This window comes from Prenolepis imparis, unplaced genomic scaffold (genome assembly GCF_030444845.1).
Source record: "Prenolepis imparis isolate NDT839.2.m4 unplaced genomic scaffold, iyPreImpa1.0 SCAF_1, whole genome shotgun sequence".
NCBI classification, from domain to species: Eukaryota; Metazoa; Arthropoda; class Insecta; order Hymenoptera; family Formicidae; genus Prenolepis; species Prenolepis imparis.
The window spans coordinates 21070572-21093234 of NW_028141159.1; the positions used below are offsets into that span (position 1 = coordinate 21070572).

A 22663-nucleotide genomic window follows, 5' to 3' on the forward strand; every position below is an offset into this window, starting at 1 on the left:
TAGGATCAGGATAGAAAAAGAGAGATATGTGTTACTACGAATTACGAAAATTTTTAAAAGAATCGCAGCAGGCGTGAGATTTTTGTAAGCACGTGTATGACATAAATCAGAGTTAAAACGAAAGAAAATGAGATTAAGACAAGAAACGAGAGGGTGTTGCAAAAAGTAAAGAGAGATGGGAGAGGAAAGGTAACTGCCGGCAGGAAGAGCCGGCAGGAGAGTGTAAAAATGACTCTTTTCCCCCCGTCCGCCCTTCTCACTTATTTACGGTAGTAAAGCAAGCGGCCCTCCATAATTTTCACGGTAATCATTATTAAGTGCCCTGGCCTCTTGTCCTTTTAAGTGATTGTAATTCATACGCGATCTCGCATATTTAGAGCGCGAAATAAAGCCAAATTAGGATGAAATGCATATTAATCGCTATAACGGTATAAACGCGAGGAACTTTAAATCTCGTTTACAGCAACTCTTCCAACGGGTCACTCAAACTCCGTAATTCATCACGTCGCTGCCTCTCCCCATCGCGGCGTGATACACTTTACGAATACTTGAGAATGACGAATAGTAATAATAAAAAAGAAAAAAAGCAAACTTTGCGCCCATAGCGATCGTGCAATATCTTATCGAATCAATTGTCCTTGTCGGAATTTCCCAATCGGATTCAGCTTCGAATCGACCGTCGTAAATCCGCTTGTGTCGGGCTGCAAACGTGCGCGCGCAGCTGCGTTTCCTCTCGCGAACGATGCCATAAAATCTTGACACGTACTCTCATAATTATTTCCTCATTACTTGGCACCGTGGGGCCTCTCCCGCCCCGCGGGCGACGTAAGTCAGTTAACGTTGCTGGCGCCAGCTAACTGGCAAACGTATCCCTCGTACGTAGGCCACGTACCTGCTGCAACATACGAGCGCCAACGCCCCTCTTGGTGGATCACCACCCGTTTACCACATATTCACCCTCCGCTCGGCGCTTTCTCTTCTCTCCTTCTCATTCTTCTCCCTATATCTACATCAACTCGTCGTCTTACTTTCGCTCGTTTAATCCCCTTGGCTCAGCTTGTAAGAGGGCGACGAGAATGGAGCAAGCTCGAGCACGGAACTCTCCCCCTCTTGGCGGAGTGCAGCGCTTTATGAAGCATTTGCAGACGTGCTCAGCGTGCAAGCAACCGGGACTAACCGCTAATTGTAAACGCCAAAAGAGTTATTACGAAGAAATTGGCGAGGGTCAACTCCTCGACTTTGCGATATTCAGAGAGAGAGAGAGTAGCTGTGCACTTTTACCCTTTTCGTCACGATTTTTCTGTCTAATGGTTTTTTGTGGAGTAGTCTATGGGTCTTTGTATTAAGTTGAAATCGAGAGAAAGTCTTTTTAGATCTCTTATATATAGAAAAAATGGCATGATAAGTAGTTCTTGAACGAATATCTCAGGGCGAATGTCTTCCACGAAGATAAAAGTAATTAAATTAAGAGCTAATGAAGTGGAAAATCAAAAAGAATATATAATATATATAAAGTGCTATCAGAGCAATTGTTAATATATATTTTTGCTTGTAATATTCGATATTTAATATATCTCTGATTTGTATATATATATTATATTTATTTGGTATTACTTATATACTTAATATTTTTCCTTGGATACAATCCGAGGAAATATTTTCATGTTTATCTTTTTTGTACAAACTATAAGACAATAGTATAGACCACTAATTTCGCTTTTCTGCAAATGGAACAAAAAGTTTTGTGCGGTATGAGCGTGTATACTACTACGAAACTTTTATCATAAATCTCTTCGCCAGACAGAAAAAAAATTTAAAAAAATAATCGTTGGCGCACTGTTTCACTGAATCAATCGTTTTTTCTTTTATTTTTTCCAAAAGAAATATATAACTAAGATAATATAACACATTTTATGAGAGATTTACGGAAACAATTTTAATAAGAAAAATTCGGAAAAATTTAAGAATTTAATAGTTTACAACTTCATAAATTTCTTCTTATTTCGTCATTATTTTTATAATTAAAAAAAATTTTTTATTCAATGTTTTACAATTAGTATATTTTATAATTAATTTTTTTGTCATTTAAAATCCTATAAAAAACTACTAAAAATTATAGAAAGAACAAACTCTTATTATCACTTTGTACTTAGCTTGAAATCATTAATGCACGGAGAGAATTTTCTCTTAGAATTTACCCTGAAAATCATGGTAATCGTGGGACACAATTGTATGGAAAGAATTTTATGAGAATTTCTCTGATTAATATTTATCACAATAAAAATAATATCATAATAAAATATAAAACATGTTTGATTAATTTTATTAAACTGCATAGTAAAATTAATCAAACATGTTTTATATTTTAACGTGTAGATATTATTTTTATTGTGATAAATATTAATCAGAGAAAGTCTCATAAAATTCTTTCTATACCATATTGTCTCACGATTATCATGATTCATTTTCAATTCTAAAGAGAAAATTCTCTCTGTGTGCTTAGTCGTTTAAATTGATAAACTATATGTGAGAAAAGGATATTGAAAAAAACAGTCCATTATTAAAAGCTTTATAAAAATGGGCAGTCCCATCATATTAGGTACATGAAACCAAGATGTAAAAACGCGAAATGGGTTGTGAATTCAATTAAGTTGTCAAAGTAGCTCGCAAAGTAACGGCGCGTTCGTAATAAAAATCTGCGACGATTCGAATCGCTTCTTTTCCTCCGTTTTACAGCCATTCGACCGTCATTCACCCCGGACTTTCTCCCTGTCAGGACGAGCTCGAAACGCGCGTTGATTCTCGCAGCGAGGCTCGAACGATTGCGCCGCGGAACGGAAGCGCGTAACCGTGACAGAACAGAAACCACCGGAACCGCGTCAACCATCGGCCGTGCGGAGTGAAATTCGCGTTTACAAAGCGGCCGTTTGTCCTGGCTCCGCGGGCACGCATGAACGACCGAAGGCCACGAACGGAATAGACGAGAGAGTGTAACGCAGTTTCGCTCAGCTTCGCACGCTATTCCGGCGTGCGCCATCGAACCGGGGCCCGATTCGAAGCGACGCGCATCCGTAACTTCGTAATACGCAAAACGGAATTGCAAAACGGCAGAGAAATCCGCGATCGTTTGTGACAATGCACCGCGCAGAATTTACGGGGGATTTCAATGAGTACCTATATGCAACTCTGCGTAGCCACTCTGCATCTTCATCGACGTCGACATCACGAGGATCTTTAGTTGTGCGATATTTACAGAGATTCGTGCGAAACGAAAAAATATTTTATATACTTATATTGTAGATATGAAATATTTTTATAATTTAAATTTATATTTTACAATGAGAATCTTACTAAAAATTCTTACTGAAATAATCTGAAATAATTTTATTATGGAAAATTTTATACACTAGAACAACACAAACGCGCCATTCTTCGGTTTTATGTTTTAAAAAATGGTATTTAAAAACAAAATAATATAAAGTTTGTTTAAACTCGATTAATTTTTTTCACAGAAATTAGCTGATTAGAGCGTTAATTTGCTAATTAAATTTTAAAATAATAATATGTTAAAAAATTAAAATAGTATAATATGTTGTAAATAATATGTTATAATATCTTATTCTCGATTAATATTTTTTGACAGAAATTAGCTGATAACTGTCAAAAATATTAATCGAGTTTAAAGTATTATATATATATATATATATATATATATATATATAATCTATTATTTAATACATATTATATTATTTTAATTTTTATAACATTATTTTAAAAATTAATTAGTAAATTAACGCTTTAATCAACTGAGGCTTTAATCATATATGTCATGTAGAGCTTCAATTAATTTTTTTTCAGTAGTAATATAAGACATTAATCAGACGTTGTGATTGCTCGGTAGATACACTGACAAATTATCCAAATTAATTATTATACAACAAATTAATTATATAACAAATTAATTATTTTTTACAATAATCAAGCTTTAAATACACAGGACATCTCGAAAACATTTCTATGAATACGAGAGAGAAAATATTATTGCGGAGAAAGAGGCATTCTTTCTCTCAATGTCTCTTAATCAGCTGATTTTTCTGTCAAAAAATATTAATAAAATTTGTTAATTAAATATTCTAGCTTACATATTTATATTTATATTGTGTATGTTATAATTTGCTAATTAAATTTTAAAATAATAATATGGTAAAAGTTATAAAATAGTAATACGTTGTAAATAATATGTTATAATACCTTATTCTCGATTAATATTTTTTGACAGAAATCAGCTGATAACTGTCAAAAATATTAATCGAGTTTAAAGTATTATATATATAACCTATTATTTAATACATATTATATTATTTTAATTTTTATAACATTATTTTAAAAATTAATTAGTAAATTAACGCTTTAATCAGCTGACGCTTTAATCATATATGTCATGTAGAGCTTCAATTAATTTTTTTTCAGTAGTAATATAAGACATTAATCAGACGTTGTGATTGCTCGGTAGATACACTGACAAATTATCCAAATTAATTATTATACAACAAATTAATTATATAACAAATTAATTATTTTTTACAATAATCAAGCTTCAAATACACAGGACATCTCGAAAACATTTCTATGAATACGAGAGAGAAAATATTATTGCGGAGAAAGAGGCATTCTTTCTCTCAATGTCTCTTAATCAGCTGATTTTTCTGTCAAAAAATATTAATAAAATTTGTTAATTAAATATTCTAGCTTACATATTTATATTTATATTGTGTATGTTATAATTTGCTAATTAAATTTTAAAATAATAATATGGTAAAAGTTATAAAATAGTAATACGTTGTAAATAATATGTTATAATACCTTATTCTCGATTAATATTTTTTCTTTCTGAAGCTATATCTTTTCGAACGAATCTCCTTCGAGTTTAAATTAATTATTAATATTAAGTCATGTATACATATAGTATCGCGCGCGCGTTATTAGAGTGAAGTTGCCGATGTTTGTAGCCGCGGCCATTACCGAAACGCCGCGAGTATCAGGCAGTTCGAGCTGCGTCCCGCTGTGATTAATTAGTAAGCATAATCGTTAGAAACGATTTCTAACCTTTGTATTGTAATATTTATCAATCGCATATCATAATTTCTACGTTAATATGTAGTCGTAATTATTCGAAACGCATATTTCGCAAAAAATTCGATGCAAAATCTCTTGCCAACATAACCCAACTTAATCTGTTGTCGCACGCGCGAATGTATTGCGATCCGTGGATATATCTATCGTTAATTCTAGCTTACATATTTATATTGTGTATGTTATAATGCGAAATAATAAGATTATTCTAATATATGTATGTATTTTATTTGTTACAGATAGCATTGCGATACATAGTGCGATTCACGCGTCGTGTCGGGAGTGCCGTGTAAAGTTTCGCGCTTCGGGAGTGCCGTGTAAAGTGTCGGGCAATCGTAATTATTCGTATTTTCGCGAGTGTCCGTGAATGCTTCGAAGAAGCAATGACGGTCGACCAAGAGAGGAGGAGGAGGCCCGGGGAGGCATCGGGCGACATCGGGGCAACTGTGAGGTATAAACATTTATATACAACAAAATAAAACATTTTTTCTAAACTGCATTGTTTATGAGATATTCGACACACACATATGTATATATATAATTTGAATATTTTGTTTTCAGATCAATGTGCTGCGTACTACAACTCCGCTATTGCACGTATCGGTGAGTGAGAAATTGTTTATTTTATAATATTTTTATAGCGGTAATAGGGGTGCCTTTTTTAGAAAAAGATATAATTTTTGTATCTTTATCGACGTCGATATCACAAGGATTTTTAACTGTGTGAAACGAAAAAATATTTTTATATATTTATATTGTAGATATGAAATATTTTTATAATTTAAATTTATATTTTACAACGAGAACCTTACTAAAATTCTTACTGAAATAATCTGAAATAATTTTATTATGAAAAATTTTATACATATAATTTTTGTTTGATCTGAAAAGCAAAATTATTTTTTGTTTGTACAAAAAGAGAAAACGTGCGGTTCAACGTTTAGGCGTGTAATATAATAGAATTTATTTAATATATTATTAAAAACGCTAATTAGCTCAATTTTATCAGATAAAATTAATTCTCTTTGGAGAGAGAAATGCCGTATATCAATATATATACAATGTAAACCATAAGCTACAAGCATCGTGATACTCTTTAGAACTTTGCTATGTTGCTTTAAACTATTCAGCTATTCAGCTATATGCACGATCTTTCGAAACGCGATCCGCATAATCGCATAGTATGGTATAAAATATTCTATCGAGATATCTCTCTCAGACGCGACACAATACCTATTTAAAGTCGGAGAATACTTATGCAAAAGAATCCCTGCATGATGACAAATGAAATTGATATTTACAATAAAATATTGTGCGATCGCGGGTTTAATCTCTAGCAGATCTGTATCGCCGAACGCATTATTATCGCAATGTTGTCGCGAATGAGGCAAAGTGAAAAGGAAGGTACTCGATTACCATCTGGCAGAAGCGAAAAGGAAGAGCGCAGCTTTGTATAATGCATCATCGCTCCCAGGCATTGATGCACGCAACAGAGTGATTGTGTGTGATTTCGCCTTCCGATGAGCTCGCCTATGCGAGCGCACCTATATATGCATTTAACAATAAATTACATGATTTGTGCGGTTTGTAGTAACACAACTACACTCTGCGCTCGCACAATCATGCGCGTTATATTATTTATAGGGCGCGAGCTGTAAAAATATTTTACATAAACGTCACGATATATTTGTATTGCTTTTAATTTATCACTTTAAAAGGTAAAAAGGCGCCGTTGCATTTTGCAAAAAAAAAAAAAAAAAAAAAATTCGACGATAATAAATTTAAATGCGCGATAAAAAGACATTGTTTTAAAGAGGTCTCGATCCTCTCCTTTTGTTTATCGAAAATATATTTCCAGGCATAATATATGTAGTAACCCTTCTTCTCTCTTTTTAAATCCTCCGCGTATATCTTCGCTGCAAACGACGCCACTTTAAACAATTTGCGAGGAAACTCGATGTGTGCTTGCACATCCAGACCGGAAACTTAGCTTCGCGAACGACGAGAGAGAGAGAGAGAGAATACGACAGAGTCGTAGGCGTTTTGGGAAATTTCGAACAGCGGGTGTAGTCGGCCACGATAAGCCACCCTTTGGGCGAGACGACCCGTTTAAGTAAGGGAACTTGGCAGATGAGGAGCAAGCGCGTTATCTACCACACGATCCGACGTAATATTACGCCGGCGCTTTCTGCTGCTTATTATTCGACATTACGGTATATACGTGTACGGAGGCGAAGAAGTGAAATAGGAAGGGTGTAGCATCTCGTGCGGTTTCGCCCTTACTCCGTAGAACGAAGAGCGTGCAACTATCTCGAGGCGAAGGATTAAAACGGGCTTTCAAAAATGTAAGCTGTAGAAGAGAAGCGTATTGTCTCTTAAACGGATTACTTTTGAAAAAAGAAATAATACTCTTATCTTATACATATATGTATTTACTTCATCCAGATGTAAAGCTAACAAATGCATGGGAATTATAAGAATTTATATTACGGAAATCGGAGATCGCGCGACGACTAGACTAGAGGTGACAAGCGAGAGTAACAGTTCTTGAAATTTTACTCTCGACTTTGTTATTAAACTCCACACGGAAACGGCTTTGTTGCAAAGATAGAGGAAGTACGTCTCTCGACCTGCCACAGGACTTTTAAGATCCACTCGGTAATCTGGTCGAGGGACGAAAAGTATCTCGCACGATACGCGAGACAAGTAGGCAACGTGATAAAGGATACGTGAGGCGACGATAAAAGCGTGTGAAGTCGAGGACAGGAAGAATGCGATGTGTCATTAAATTCGAGATAGAGAGAAAGAGAGAGAGCAGAGTCGTGCTTATCGTTCTTTCGGTAACAATGATCGTGCGTCGTCGAAAAGCTTGTTTAATTTTTTCGACGACGAAAGAAACGCTGATGCTTTTAATATCTCGCATCATCGCCGCGTTAACTGCCTGTTTTTTTTTTTTTTTTTTTTTTTTTACCACGGCATGCAATTTTGTACGTGTAAAACGACGCGTGAAAGCATGACCTACTTGAAATGACAGCTTTGCGCGCATCATCCCCCGGCGCGTTTACGACGAGCTAGTATTTGATAGATGACCGGTGCATTAGTAAGACATTTTTGACGGAGCTCTTGACCCGGCGCGGTTTACCTATCATAATGTCGCGAAACGAGGTCTCCACGTCGCGGTTCTATGGGATGCAACGTGGCGTTACAGGGGTAATAACCCGCGTCGTTTATTATCTCATTTGGTGAGCTTTCTACATTTCGACCGACGCGCGGCCGATTCCTTACCGAATAAAAGAAACCTTTACACGACTACATGGCATTAAAATGTAACGACGCCGTTACTTCCGGCGTAGCGTCGTTACCTTGCTTCTAGTGTTTCAAGCATTATACGTAATTGTCCGTTTCACCCGCTGGTGGGAAATGAAAATGGACTTCTTTCGCGATGATATTGTGCGGTATAAATGAATTATATTAGGGGAAGGAGGAGGGATCGCGCGTATAATTCTTCTTTCACGTCTAATGCCGGTTTTATTTAAGACACAAAGTTCCCTGATTATTAGATATACCAACTTTTTATGCGTGTTTATTAATTTACGTTGTAATTAATTCACATTAAATTACCTATACGAGAACTAGGGATGGAATCCAATAAATATTTTATATATTTTTTATGAATTTTTTTCTAAGTAATTTCAATGTATATACATACATAGTTCGAAACCATGCAAATAATTTCGACCTACTATATTTAATCTCTTAATGGAAACCACAAGATTATTGATTAATGATAAATTAGAGTTAATTGCGAAGTCGGTAAAATTAATCCTCGTAATCGAGGGATAGAACACGTAAATCGACACGTTCTTTCACGTTCTTCGACGAGCGAGCTCTCGGCGTTCCGTTCGACGACACACAATGTTACATCAATATTCAACTGGGGTGGCTTGCCTACGAGACGCGATCGGGAGGAGTTGGATCGGCGAAATTTCATCGTGCTGATTTCAGCGACATTCATGAAGTAGCTTGCGAAAATATTGTGCGAGTTAATATTCGCTTTGTAGTACGAGCGCACCACCAATTTTGCATACTGACGCACGCAAAACAGAGCTAAACAATCGCTGCTCTTTCCTCGCACGTTCGCAACGTTTACAATGGCTCGCAATTATCGACAACAAGTCTGGCGATACTGATGGAGCTCGATGGTTATGTAGAACGGCCGGCAATAGAATCTCCATATGTCAACTCGTTGTGCTGTCGGGATCATTCTGAGACCAAAAGTTCCAAATAAAACCTGAATCCAATTTGTAACAATGTTCACGCAGCTGCAGAGTTTTGATATTGAATAAATAATCGAAAAAAAACCTCTTACAAAATCGCAACTGTTAGGAAGCTTGAATATGAATATAAATGAATCTCTTGGATCAACCTTATATATTTTTAAGTGTCATCTTAATAATTGTTCTTTAATTCAACTTGAACTCTTTTGCATAATCTTTGCTAATCGGATCCATTTTTATTCAAAATTTTCGAGGCGCAGCAATTTGAAGGAAAAAAAAATTGTATAATTGAATTAGAGACATTCAAATCCAGTCAAACTTTGAAAGGATTCATAATAACGATCTGTTCTTATTCACGAGTTCGATTTTATAAAAAATTCTAGCGCTATTCGACTTAATGTAGTACATTTCGGATAAAATTGTGTAACGCGATTTTCTACTTTTCTCACTTTATAACGTCAATGGCTCGAATACTCAAGTGATTACGGAGACGCCTCTGTCTGCTCGATCCTGATTTTCTTTCGCGCATTTTCTTTCATTACTCCTGTTTTCCACGAGGAGGGAATCGAACATTATATAGAGGTGAGGAAAAATGGGGAAAAGGGGGAAAAAAAGGAGCGCTGTCTGGCCCGAACAATGCAGCACGCGTCGGTCGTTGGTGTGAAAATGCTCGTGAACGCGCGGAAAGGACGCGAACGAGCGAAACGTGGAAAACGATCGGTCGAACACTATCGCGTTCGTTTCTCCATCGTTTTCCGACGTTTTTAATGCACTTTCTTCCTCTCTCTTTCTCTCTCGTTCGCGCTGTACCAACCCCATCGCTCCTAGCGAGAATTGTCACACCGTGCTCTCTCTCGGATTTATAGATACGTTTAATATATGTTCTCGTTCATTGTGTTATTCATCGTCCGACGACGTAAATAACAACCGTGCGAGAGCCACCCGTGATATCCGGGTTAGACAAAGGGAAGGGAAGGGGAAAATGTGTGCAAGTGCACGGATAGATGCATCTCTCTCTCTCTCTCTCTTTCCTCTCGTTCGACCCTTACAACCTCAACCCTCCGATATTCCGCGATTCCGCGTTTCCATTCTTCCCATTCGCCGTACGTTCGCTGGTGCGCAATCGTATTTCACCCGATGTGTCCGGTACTTCCGGCCGAATGAGCCTGTGGCCGCTCCCGGTGGGCATAAGTTTTTGCGTGCACGTGACGCGTACGTGACTGCGACGGGCACGAAGACGGGAAAAAGTCACGGTCGCTTAATACTGCGAGAGAGATAAGCGTGAAATGCCGCCTGCGCGCAACCCCCGGGGCGACGGGGACGTTTGCTTTTGTAACTTTCGAACGATTCTCTCTCTCTCTGTTCCGAGCGAGCGTTTTAGTAATTTCCTTGATTGTGTCAAGCGTGATGCAATATTTTTATATATACGGTTTTACGGCTTTACGTTCGGGTTTTCAATCGTGTCACGTTGAAGCGGAAAAGGGTTTTTGTAAAAAGATCAACAATCTTTGTTGCCGCGGAAAAGCTATAAACGACACGGGCGAAGGTATATAAACCAACGACAAAAATGTTATTGCATTTCCTTACGGAAAGGATTTATAAAGGGCTCTTTAACCGAAGAGGAATTTCGTCCACAATATTTTTATCGACATAATCCAATCGCGTAATGTTCTTTTCTTTGCCGTATTTTTTTACTTTACTTTTTGCTACTTTCAATAATATAAATACGCGCGATATATGTATTGTTGCCAACGTATGATCGTGGATTTCTCTTTTATAGGGACGTAGAATAATAATCATTATCATTAGCTTTTAATGATGCGATAATTTTAGCTATACATTATTTACAATTTCGGATTAACGTAGCAAATGTATTAGCATATTAATGGAATTGATAGATGTCCTAATATTTATGAGAATTTATAATTTATGAGATTTATTTATATTTTCCAAACACGTATCGTTGATATTAATGTCTCTAATACCTACTAAAGATGTTAGAATCTCCTTCAAACTTAAACGCCTACAGTACGAATTTCCTTTCGGGCATTAAAGACAGTACGGAAATTGGCCACCCACCTAATCTTAGCCAAGCTTTTCAGTCAACCCGCGTTTCACGGAAAATTCGTGCCGGGAACTCACCGACGTTCTTGTCTTTGATAGTTCGCGGAGCGCATTTCCACGTCGACAGGCTACAACGGGGAGAAAGAGGGGGATAGAGAGAGGCCCTGTATACATATACATATATATACTATATATATTCCGTAAGCCAGAAAATGTCTGCTTTGCAGTGCTTCCTAAAAGCTTCCACCTCATTCGTCCCAATGTGAGCAAACCCTTGTATATCGAGAAGGGTGAGCTGGTAGCCAAAAATCTCAAGGAGAGAGAGCATCGGCCGCGTCGTCGGATTTTTCTATCGGCTGCGGTTGAAGCGAAGAGAACACACTTCGAAATGCTTGAAACATTTTTGGAATAATAACGTCGCGAGACGCGCCTGGAATACAAAGCGTCAGAGTCGTGTCCGTGTAATAAAGATCGAGATATGGGAGGGGTAGGGAAATCTCTCAAACGGGAAACAGATCTGTATAATTCAAAGAAAATCAATATTCACACACAAATGTATGGGAAAGTTTGGATAAGGAGGATTACGTTTTTGTCTCTCGTTTTTTTTCGTATTACGTTACTGATTGTGTTACTTAATCTAGGCTGGTCCATAGTTTGGTTAATTATGAGAACAATCTAGCTTTAATTTTGCTTCTATTCTCCTAAGCGAATGGCTCATTTTATTACCTGATTAAAGCATTTTTTTCTCAGAATATTTTTGATACTTTCTTTCCTAATTAACACTTTTAATTCCGTTTATCTTTCTATTACTAAAGCTAACAGAGATTAAAAGAGAATAAAGCGCGAGTATAATACTAATGGACTAAAGAAATTAAAAGTCTCGAAATTGAGAGAATCTACTGAGTGCAACATTATAGAATAACGTGAAAAGTTTCTATTAGATTCATTAGGATTAAATCAGATTTAAAATATCGTTTTGAAAAATTTCAATCATCATTTTCAAATCTTGCTAACAGCTAATGGAATTTTATAAAATTGTATTTGATAGAAATATATAACAACGCTATTTTCTATTTTCAGCACAATTTTATCTAAAATGCAGTCACAATTAATAATTAATTGTTTGCATTTATATCATATAAATGACTAAAACCATGATGGTTAAAATTAACATTTTAGTAATAGTTTACCACTCTGACAATCCCAATAGAACTGAGTTCAATCAAAACGCTTATTTATGTAATAGAGCTGAGTTTGTACAATGAGAGGGAGAGAGATAGATGAATATTATCTAGAATTTAAGTAAACTTTTATTGAAAAAAATTTATTTAAATTTAAAAAACTCATATTATTTTATCTTAATTATTAATTAAAAATTGTAATTAAAATGTGTTATCAGTAGCTATTTTTTCTTACGTAATATATACATATATACAGCAGACAGAACGTTGTTGCTTTCCGAATCTTGAAATCGTACTTGTAAGTCTTTTACAAACTTTTTCGTAATATCGTCCATCCCTGTTGGCTCACTTTGAACTACCCTCATGAACCGAGCCAAGCTGGCGTGTTGAGTGGAAAACTCAATCTGCGTTATCGAATTTCATGAGATATTACACATAAGTCGTTTTATGATTGCGCATTGATCGCCTCCATGAACTCCGGAAAAATAAACTGCCATTCGAAAAAAATATTAGATTACCAAAGAGATTTTTCACGTGTCTTTTTTCTATATTTTTATTTAATAATATTCATTATCTGCACAATTTTCTTATATATTCTATTTTGGGCATTTTTTAGTTTAATTTCTATTTACTTTAATCTTAATACGCGCAAGTTTTGTCAATAGACTATATCGTGATTATACAATTTATTTGCTTACAATTTTATAAACTATAAATTATCGACATTATAGGAATAATATTCATCAATAATAATAATTGATTCTTGTTAGTTTGTCATAATTATAAAAGCATTCTATTCAAAAAGCATTCGAACTTATCAAAAGTTTTCAAAACTATTAGACAGTTAAAGATTGTATTGTTTATCCGTTGAATAAGTTGAGTATAGTCCAAATAATTGAAATATCTTTTTTCGAGAAGCAATTTTTACTTCGATTTATCTTTCTGTGTAATTAAAATTGTAAGCAAATAAATTGTAATCACGATATAGTCTATTGACAAAACTTGCGCGTATTAAAATTAAAGTAGATAGAAATTAAACTAAAAAATGCCCAAAATAGAAAAGATAAGAAAATTGTGCAGATAATGAAATTATTAAATAAAAAAGTTTATATTTATTTTATAATTTTATATCTCCAATAAAATTATTTTTTGCAAAATAAACAAAGCATTTAAAATGTTTTTAAATGTTTGATATATACTACTATCATTTCTCTCTTTATGCTGTAAAAATGTAAGAATAAAAATCAATTAAATAAAAATAATGAAATTATCGATAAATAATTATTGTATTAGCAAATTATTGCTGCAATTGGTCTGATAAAAAATAAAATTATATATGTATATATATATATTTTTTTAAATATATATAATTATATATTCTCGTGCGAGGATAATACCCTTAATACTGAAATACCAAGAGATAGACAATTTGTTTCATTCGCAATTTGAAACATCCGTGCACATGATTACAGGAATGCAGCTCATTTGCATTATTTCATATGAAGTGTTGCTACAAAATACAGTAATTGTGTAAATACAGAACAATATTCAGAAGTGGATAAAATGTTTTAAGATCTAAACTGTTTAAAGTCTCTCATCCAAGAACTTATATGTAAAAAAAATCAAAATGAAGAAAATGGGAAAGAATGTTAAATAATATTATTTGTTATTATAAGCACGATTTATCAAAAAAAAAATATATATATATAAGGAATATTTTATAATAACTTGTCGCTGAAAATGCAATAAATTTTATTCGGAATGTAAAATATATCAAACTGAATTGAGCATTAAAAGAAAAGCTCCTCCCAAATATTCCTAAGATTAAACGTTTGTATATATTTTGTCAGAAGTAGCCAATTTATGCATGAAATTCGCCACCACCCCAAGTTTTGTGCAATGTGAGCGCAATCAAAGAAACGCACGAGCCTCTTTCAAAAGATGTCTTCCGGCGATAATCGCGACGTTCCGTGATGCAAATAATCCTTTCACGTTCACGCGGTAGTCTATGCGCGCCCGAGCATGTTACCGTTGAAGAGGCGCATAAAGTAAGAAGGATGGGCCGAGACTCGTGCGAGGACGAACCGAGAGAAGATCGCGAAATGTGTCTAAAGAGCGAGTCTGGTGGAGAGAAAAAAAATGGCGCGTATAAGGTGCAGGAAGCGGAGGGTGCAAACTGTCAGATACGAGCGAGAAGAATGAAAAGTGAGAGAAAGCGAGCGGGGTTGGAAAGGGTGAAGGAAGTAGAGAAGGGTTGCACATAGAGAAAGAGGTGAAGAAGTAGAGAGAGAGAGAAGTCGGAGTATAGAGAGGTGTACCGCACATTCGCTAACTCTATCTCTCTCTCTCCCTTTCTTTTTCTCTCTTCTGCAGTTATCGTCCTTGTTCACTCTCTGTCTTTCTCTCTCTCTCTCTCTCTCTCCAGTCACGTTTTCTCTTCTCATCCCTTTCTTGTTCCCACTTCCATCCTCCTTTTTTCTCCTCGTCTGCCAGGTACTTTGGGCATTCGCGTTTCTTCGTCGCCCTTTGCCCACCGATCGCTCTTTCTCCGTTTGTCGTTTCTCGTTCCCTCTCCTTCTCGCATTCCCAAACACGATGCTTTCGCTCCTTCTCCGTCTGGTCCATCTTCTCGCTAACTGCATCCATCTCCGTTCTCTCGCATCGTCTCTCACACTCTTCCTCTCTCATTCTTTCTCTCTCCCTCGCCTTGCATCTCGCTCTCGTTCTCTTCATCCCCCGTACTCAGGGTCGACTCTCTCTCCCACCCGTCGAACGCAGTACCACATCCCCCTTGGTCCCGCGTCTCCCACGCTTCCACCACTCCCATATCTCGACATGGTGCGAGCTCGCAGTCTGCCGGCGACTCTTGAATGAGAGCGACGGGTTCACAGCTCCTGAGTGTGCAGCGGGTGTCACGTTTCCGTAGACGGAAATAAACTTACGTCCGCGCGTGGCGTCGGTGTCACGGGACGATATCCTCGTGCGTGCGTGCGTGCGTGCGTGTGTACATGTGTACGATATCCGGCGACTGCTTCTATTCGCTCCGACTCGCCAGGATGCAGTGCGCCTCGTCGGAATAAATTTCTGTGTGAGTTCTTGAAAGAGAAAATTAGCCGCAGAGTGAAGGGGATGATTGGTAACGATGGGGGTGTCTTATTAAATCGAGCGCGCGAAACAATAAAGCAACAGCGGAATTTTCGCAGCTGAGCTGCTTCCGCTGACGCGAAGTTAAAGTCGATGAATGAGGGAGAAAAAAAAAAGAGGAAGAGGAAAAGAGACATATCACGACTTTGTTTAATTATTCGTTTAAATATTTATTTTTTTCTGTCGAGGAGAAAAATTCTTTTTGTTCCCTTTTACTGTATATATAATTACTGTATAATAAATGTTCGCGTAAAATTGTTTCTTAGAAATTATATTAAAAGACCAATCGTGATACAGTTGTGAGTTTTCTTTTATACGTAGACGAAGCGCGTCTCGTCTCCTTTTTATTATGCATCATTAAAGTTTATATGCGCAAGAAAGCTAAATTTCTTTTACCGTAAGTTTTAATGGAATTGGATATTGCATCGCATTGCGCGAAGAAAGGCAAAGTTCACCACAAATGGAGATACAATAGAGTATAAGATGTGACTAGATTTCACCGAGTAGAGATTATATGGACCGGCAAGCTACTCTAGAGGGGACAAAGTTAGCGCGTTCAGAAGAATATAAAGTGTCACGCACATTTATAAAAGAGGCTTCAGAAACTGTAACAAAGTATATTAATGATACGTGTCGATTGGATGCTTGAAACGTGTAATCTCGAATTATACATTCGCACAAAACGTGACATTTAGCAATACGAATATACAAAATATTGTCTCTGACAACAAGTTTTTTTTACAAAGAGTTTGACAGCAGTAAAATGCAAATGCAAATAGATTATTGGCCGATATATATAAAAAATACACGAATACACGCGCGTCGTAATAAGGGTGTTTCTGCCAAAGTGGCCCGATAAAATTGCGCGCGGCATGAAAAATTCAGAGTTTCATGAATGAACCGCGACTGTTTTACGATTTCGCGTAACTTTCGTGGGCGATGCACGATTCGTGTTACGATCTATAATTTCGTGCCGATTGCCAGTTTACTTTAACACGCCGGGATTTCGTAGGTATATTTACGCGCTTCAACGCAATCGCGTAGTAGTCGAATTGTGTACAATTGTACATATATGTCGCGCGTTAATCGTACCCGATAACGTGAAAAATTAAAGCGCCCTCGGGGTTCCCGGCTTCTGTCACGCGATAAAGACATCCTGTATCATTGACTCCAATTATAAGGCGCGACTCGCGTGTGAATCGACAAGATAAACTTACGACGAGTCCCTATACTACGTCTGGCTAGAGAAGAAGTTCTGGAATTAGAACTAGTCGTAAAAAAACTTTAATCAGTCCCGACGTTTATAAAATCCGGGCGCGCTCCGGCTAAAATAGTATTCAAATATTTTGCTGCCCCTCTTCTCCCTTTCTCATTATAACGGCGATTTTATCGGCGCGATATCTACAGTAGCGCATATAAATATGCATACGCATTGTTTGCATAGTAGATCGCAACGCAGGGCGGACGATCTTCTCGTATATCGTTATAGAAAATAAATGCACAAAGTGCGAGAGAGAGAGAGAGAGAGAGAGAGAGAGAGAGGGAGAGAAGCAAAAAGAGAACTTATATATGACAACAGCACGCAACATCCGACCGAGCTACATTTTCAAACGAAACATCGAAATGCATATCTGGTCCGAACTAGAAATTCTACTTTTGCAGTATTAAACAAATTCAAATCGATATTTGCTCGATGTTTTGCTTTTTCGACGTATGCGCAAAAACTTCTTTTTAAACTGGTACAGAAACATACATTATTATGCATAAAATACTCGCGATAGATTTCTCATTTTAAGGGAACGATTTTATTTTTTTCTTATACGTTAAACATCGCTACTGCACTCAGAATTGTTTAATGATCGCGAAAATGTGTTTCTCATGTTTTTACACAATTGTTTTGTCAAGTTCAATTACCATAAAATAATTTAAATTACTTTAACATTGAATATTACACTCATTTATATTACATATATAGTTATCATTACATCTATCAATTTTTTAATTAAAAATAACGATTGAATATTCTGAAAGTGGATGCTAAAAATGGAGTAGAATGTGTATGTGTATATGTGTTTATGTGATATCTGATCTTACTGCTTCGGTTGTCTCTGAGTATCAATATTTTGTCACGTTTCACCTTCATTACAGTGAAGTCCCTGTCGTTATTAAATTTACGTACCTATATCATAAACATTTATGCACATTGTTTGCATTGTAAACGCATTGACGTTTATCTTTCTCGTGGAAAGCATCGCACGTCACTTCGACGTAGTTGAACTTGAACCTAGGTTATACGGTGATTAAGGACACTGCTGTTACAGTAACCTTAATCCTCTTAAACAAGATATTGACGAAAAGTGAAACGTATCGCATTTTACCAATATTTTTCGTACAATATTTATCGCGCGAAAAATAATATAGTAAATGAAATTATCGCCTCGGAAATTTCAATCTACAAATCTTTTTTGTTTGCACAATATTGATACATTTAATCTAGACGATATGTAAATGGATATGTTAATTAAGATATTTGCTGATAATTATATTAATATATTTATCAAGACTAAACAAAAATATCCGGCAATTACATTCTGTTGATAATTAGACGGTACATGATATTAAATCGATACGCATATATAATGCGTATGTTGTTATGATATTATCTTATAAACGATAAGAAAATATTGAATGCTTATACTTTTCAATGAGAATTTTTGCAATATTGAACTTATGAAAGTCTTCTTCGGATTTTACAGTATATCTTACGAAAAGTTTAATAGACTTTAATTCAATTTTGCATGAAGCTATATCTTAAAACCAAAGAAATATTTTATATAGCCGTTCAATTTATGAAGTTTTAATTAATATATGAATATTTCTCTGCATTTATATTCTGTCTTTAATAAAACGAACATAACTTTAGATTATTGCAAATACAATTCCGAATATTTGAATATAAGTCTCAGATTCTTATTTAAATAATTTGTTAATATTTTTATAATCATATAACTGTGATACGTAGTAACTCTGATATGCAACCGAATCTTTAATAAATGACGTACAAGCGAATTAAACAGAAAAACGAGATTAACATTTCTTATTCATTACATGTAGTAAATGTAGTTCAAATGTATCGTAATTTTGTGTTGTTTTTAGTAATTATTAGCACAGTTCCTATCGGGTTCCAACAAATGGCATCCATTCTTACGTATACATATATATATGTATATCTATATATATATATCTTGAAGGGTGGTAGTTTGCCGATACTGCATTCGCTATGAGCTTCCTGAAGTTCGGCTTCAACTTTATACCGAATCCGACATCGCATCTGCATCCGATAGTCGCGTCTAACAAATTAAAATCTTGATATCGGTGCGCTATCCGCAGACCATTATCCCTCGCTTGCTAAATCGATCCGCCCATTGGCTTTGCGAAACGACGACGGTACGTCTCGGAAGCGAAAAATTATTAGTAACGGCTGTTAAACCACGCGCGATGTTCATAAATCGACGCGGTTTATCGTAAGGGGTGTACTATATAAGCGCATACTTTGTTCGCTCCGCGGTATCTAGCTCGTAACGGCGCCTTAATGAAGTCGTAAAAGAGCGGCGAAGTATGCAGGCGGGGTCTCTCCCTCTCGAGTGCAGTTTTATAGTTTCGATCGGATCGCCGGAAGTGCATTATTTTGTCTCGCGTTAATGTCTCGAGTATAACCGAGCACCTATAGATTTTATTGGGTATCAGTCGCGTTATAAATATGCGAAGGGGAAGGGGTATATAATCGTACGAAATGTAACTATATTTCACATTGCAGACGCATAAAACATGTCGATACGCGTGGATGATCGTATATTTTGGCCAATTTTTCAGCGCGCGTTATAGTTTTCCGAGATGAAATGAGACGAAAATATAGAATAAATGAAGCATTATCTGTCAAATGAAGAATCTCTCTATATCGGAATATTTTTTTTAATTCAACGGTAACATCGAAAGAGTTTGCACGTAGTTTATTAAACTTTGATGTTATTTCAACAATTTCTTTTTCCAAAAATGTACAGATTATATGTATTTTTTTTTCCTTAAACATTGTACGCGCGGATAAAAAGTACAACGTTGTATGCATTTTTATTAAACGATATGCCAATTAATACAACGGTTTTGTTTACGAATATATACATCCATAAAAACGACAAAAACTACAAATTAAAGCGGATAGAACTCACCACCAATTTCAGGATTCTATGGATTCGTGTATAGATCCGATATGCTTTGAGCAATTACATACCATATGCTCTGTTTATATAACTATACTATTCAACCATGAATCATGCAAAGAGAGACGCCCTGACGAATTTTCCCCTCTTCCACCCTATTAATATATACATTTGAATTTGGTCTAATCCGCCACAATGCAAATTCATGCTATGATCGCGAATATTCAAGCGGTGGGCCTCTCTTAGCTTTCAATGTTATCGCTTTGATGGTTTTAACGTAATCATAATTGAATTCGAACGAACCATTTTAATCCGAACAAAACCTAGTACATACAAACAATAGATTGCCATATTTTAGTCAAAATCAAGACAAAATTTTTAGATCTAAATATTCAAATATTTTAGATATTTAGAGATATTTAAGCTTATCTTACGTTAAAAAAATATTCAAGAGATTTATTTATTTTGACGGCTAAATATGTTCAATTTTTGAATAAAAAACTCGATAAAAAATAATTTTAAAATTAATTTTACAAACTTTTCATTTTTAGATCTAAATATTATTCAAATATTTCTAGAAGATATTTAAGCTTATCTTACGTTTAAAAAAATATCCGAGAGATTTATTTATTTTGACGGCTAAATATATATGTTCAATTTTTGAATAAAAAAATCGATAAAAATTGACATGTCTCTAAGAAATAATTTCAAAACTAATTTTCTCAAACTCTGTATTTTTAGATCTATGATTAGATATGATTTAAATATCTTGGGAGATATTTAAGTTCATCTCGCGTTAAAAAATATTTGAGATTTTGACGGCTATAAATATATGTTCAACTTTTGTATAAAAAGTTTGGTTTTCAAAGTTTATATAATTTTAATAAACGCTTTCTCGGTATATACAAGATTCATCTCTATACCGTCACGCTCTCAATAATATTGACCAATGCACATCCTCGAAATCGAAGAGTGCGTACGCATTCGGTCACGTTTGTCTCAGGAAGATTGTACAAACGAATGGAAAGAACACCCACGGATATTGATGCGAAAATAACTTTTCAAAGCTCTTCGACGTTGACGTATACATATACATATATACGCGCGATTCGCACAATCGAGAGGTTTCCCCCGATGAGTTTCCCCGCGCTTTGTCGTCCGTATGCACCGCGTATAATTCGCGCCCGATGTAAATGCGCGCAGTTTGCCGCAGACAATCGCGTAACGAAGTAGCCAACACAGGCTATATATGAACCGCTCTGCGGCCGCACCGTATGATAACGCCCGACTGTTTCCGACGTGGCTTCCATAGACTGCTGAGAATCCGTGACCGAAAAGTCCGGCTCTCCACGAGCATCGCACGAACTTCAATTAGCGACCGGCGGCAATTAACAGAGTACACGAGGCTCTCTCTCTCGCTTACCGCACCGAAAATTCTCTCGTGCAACGCGGGAGATGCGGTTGTTAGGCGCCCTACGCAAATTAATGGTTTGGTCTTTTCCTTCCGTTTTCTTTTCTCTGTATACTTCATTCTCTCTCTCTCTCTCTCTCTCTCTCTCTCTCTCTCTCAAAAGCTCCTCGTTTTCGCGCTGGTGAGCTTTTTCTTGTCGCCCTTTCGATGAGAATACAATCCTGAAGTAGGGAATAAAAAGAAGGGAAAAGCAAAAGGTGTTCTCTCGTAGCAGTTAATATTGAATGCCCAGGAAAGAGCAAACGCGTGTTGTCTCTATAGAAAATTTAACTTTCTGATAATCGCAGCTTTTGTTCAATAAATTTAGTCGGCGCGAAATAAACAGATAAATACATTTTAATGTATAATGCACGACGTCTGATAAACATTAATGCTATATATACATTATTGTAAGAGAATCTCTTATCAGTAAAACAAAAAACATTTATACGCGAATGATAATTGATTATGGGGATTGCAGAGATGCTTGTTTCCAAAACAAACTTCAATTAGTAATTAATAACATGTGTGCAATGTGCTCATTTAGCGATTCGAAAAGCGATCATTTTGCAAAAAGTATTTAAAATTAATAAGTTTTTATTTCCGCCCTCCCTTTCCGTTACTCTTCACTATAAATATTGCTCATTCGGTCTCTTTATACTCTTCTCCTCTTTTGTTAGCGATAAATAACAGCACAAATGTGTCAGAGCACATCGATATTCAACATTAAATTCGTTAATAGCGCAGTTAAATGCACGGAAATAGGAAATTGATCGATTTGATACTCCGATTTCGTGAATAAGACTGCCAGCAGTTAACAGAGATACCTAGAAAATACTTCAGGGCGCTTATCACACAAACTTTCCAAACACAACAGATGTGTCCGCAGTAAGTACCCGTCGTGGGGTCGCAACGACTGACATGTACAATGACAATCTCGTGCGACAACATATCGATGTCCCGTAATCCTCGCTGACGGAAATGCACACAAACGAGGTGACGCCGTAAACCGAAAGCGTAAACCGGAAGGAGGAGAGTGCGTGTTCTTGTTGTGTTCTCGAGTGTCATCTGACTTGTCTTGAGCTCTCGTTAAAAATCGCTCGTGCATCCGTTTCGGAATTGCCGAGAAGAATTGTCCTTGAAGAGAGTGTCCTACGCGACTCAACGACGCGATAATGCCACGTGATCATCGTTCAG

General features: G+C 36.1%; 1 protein-coding gene across 2 annotated transcripts in view; it reads left to right on the forward strand.

Annotated features, from left to right (window-relative positions):
- LOC145935786 (uncharacterized) overlaps positions 1–22663 on the forward strand; it is a 204787-nt gene that overhangs the window by 105819 nt on the left and 76305 nt on the right. For both annotated transcript variants that reach the window (XM_083037399.1, XM_083037390.1), the window contains 2 exons: positions 5373–5584; positions 5695–5736. In XM_083037399.1, coding sequence (XP_082893525.1) covers positions 5501–5584; positions 5695–5736 — 126 coding nt within the window. In that variant the 5' untranslated portion in view covers positions 5373–5500. The remainder of the gene's footprint in view (positions 1–5372; positions 5585–5694; positions 5737–22663) is intronic.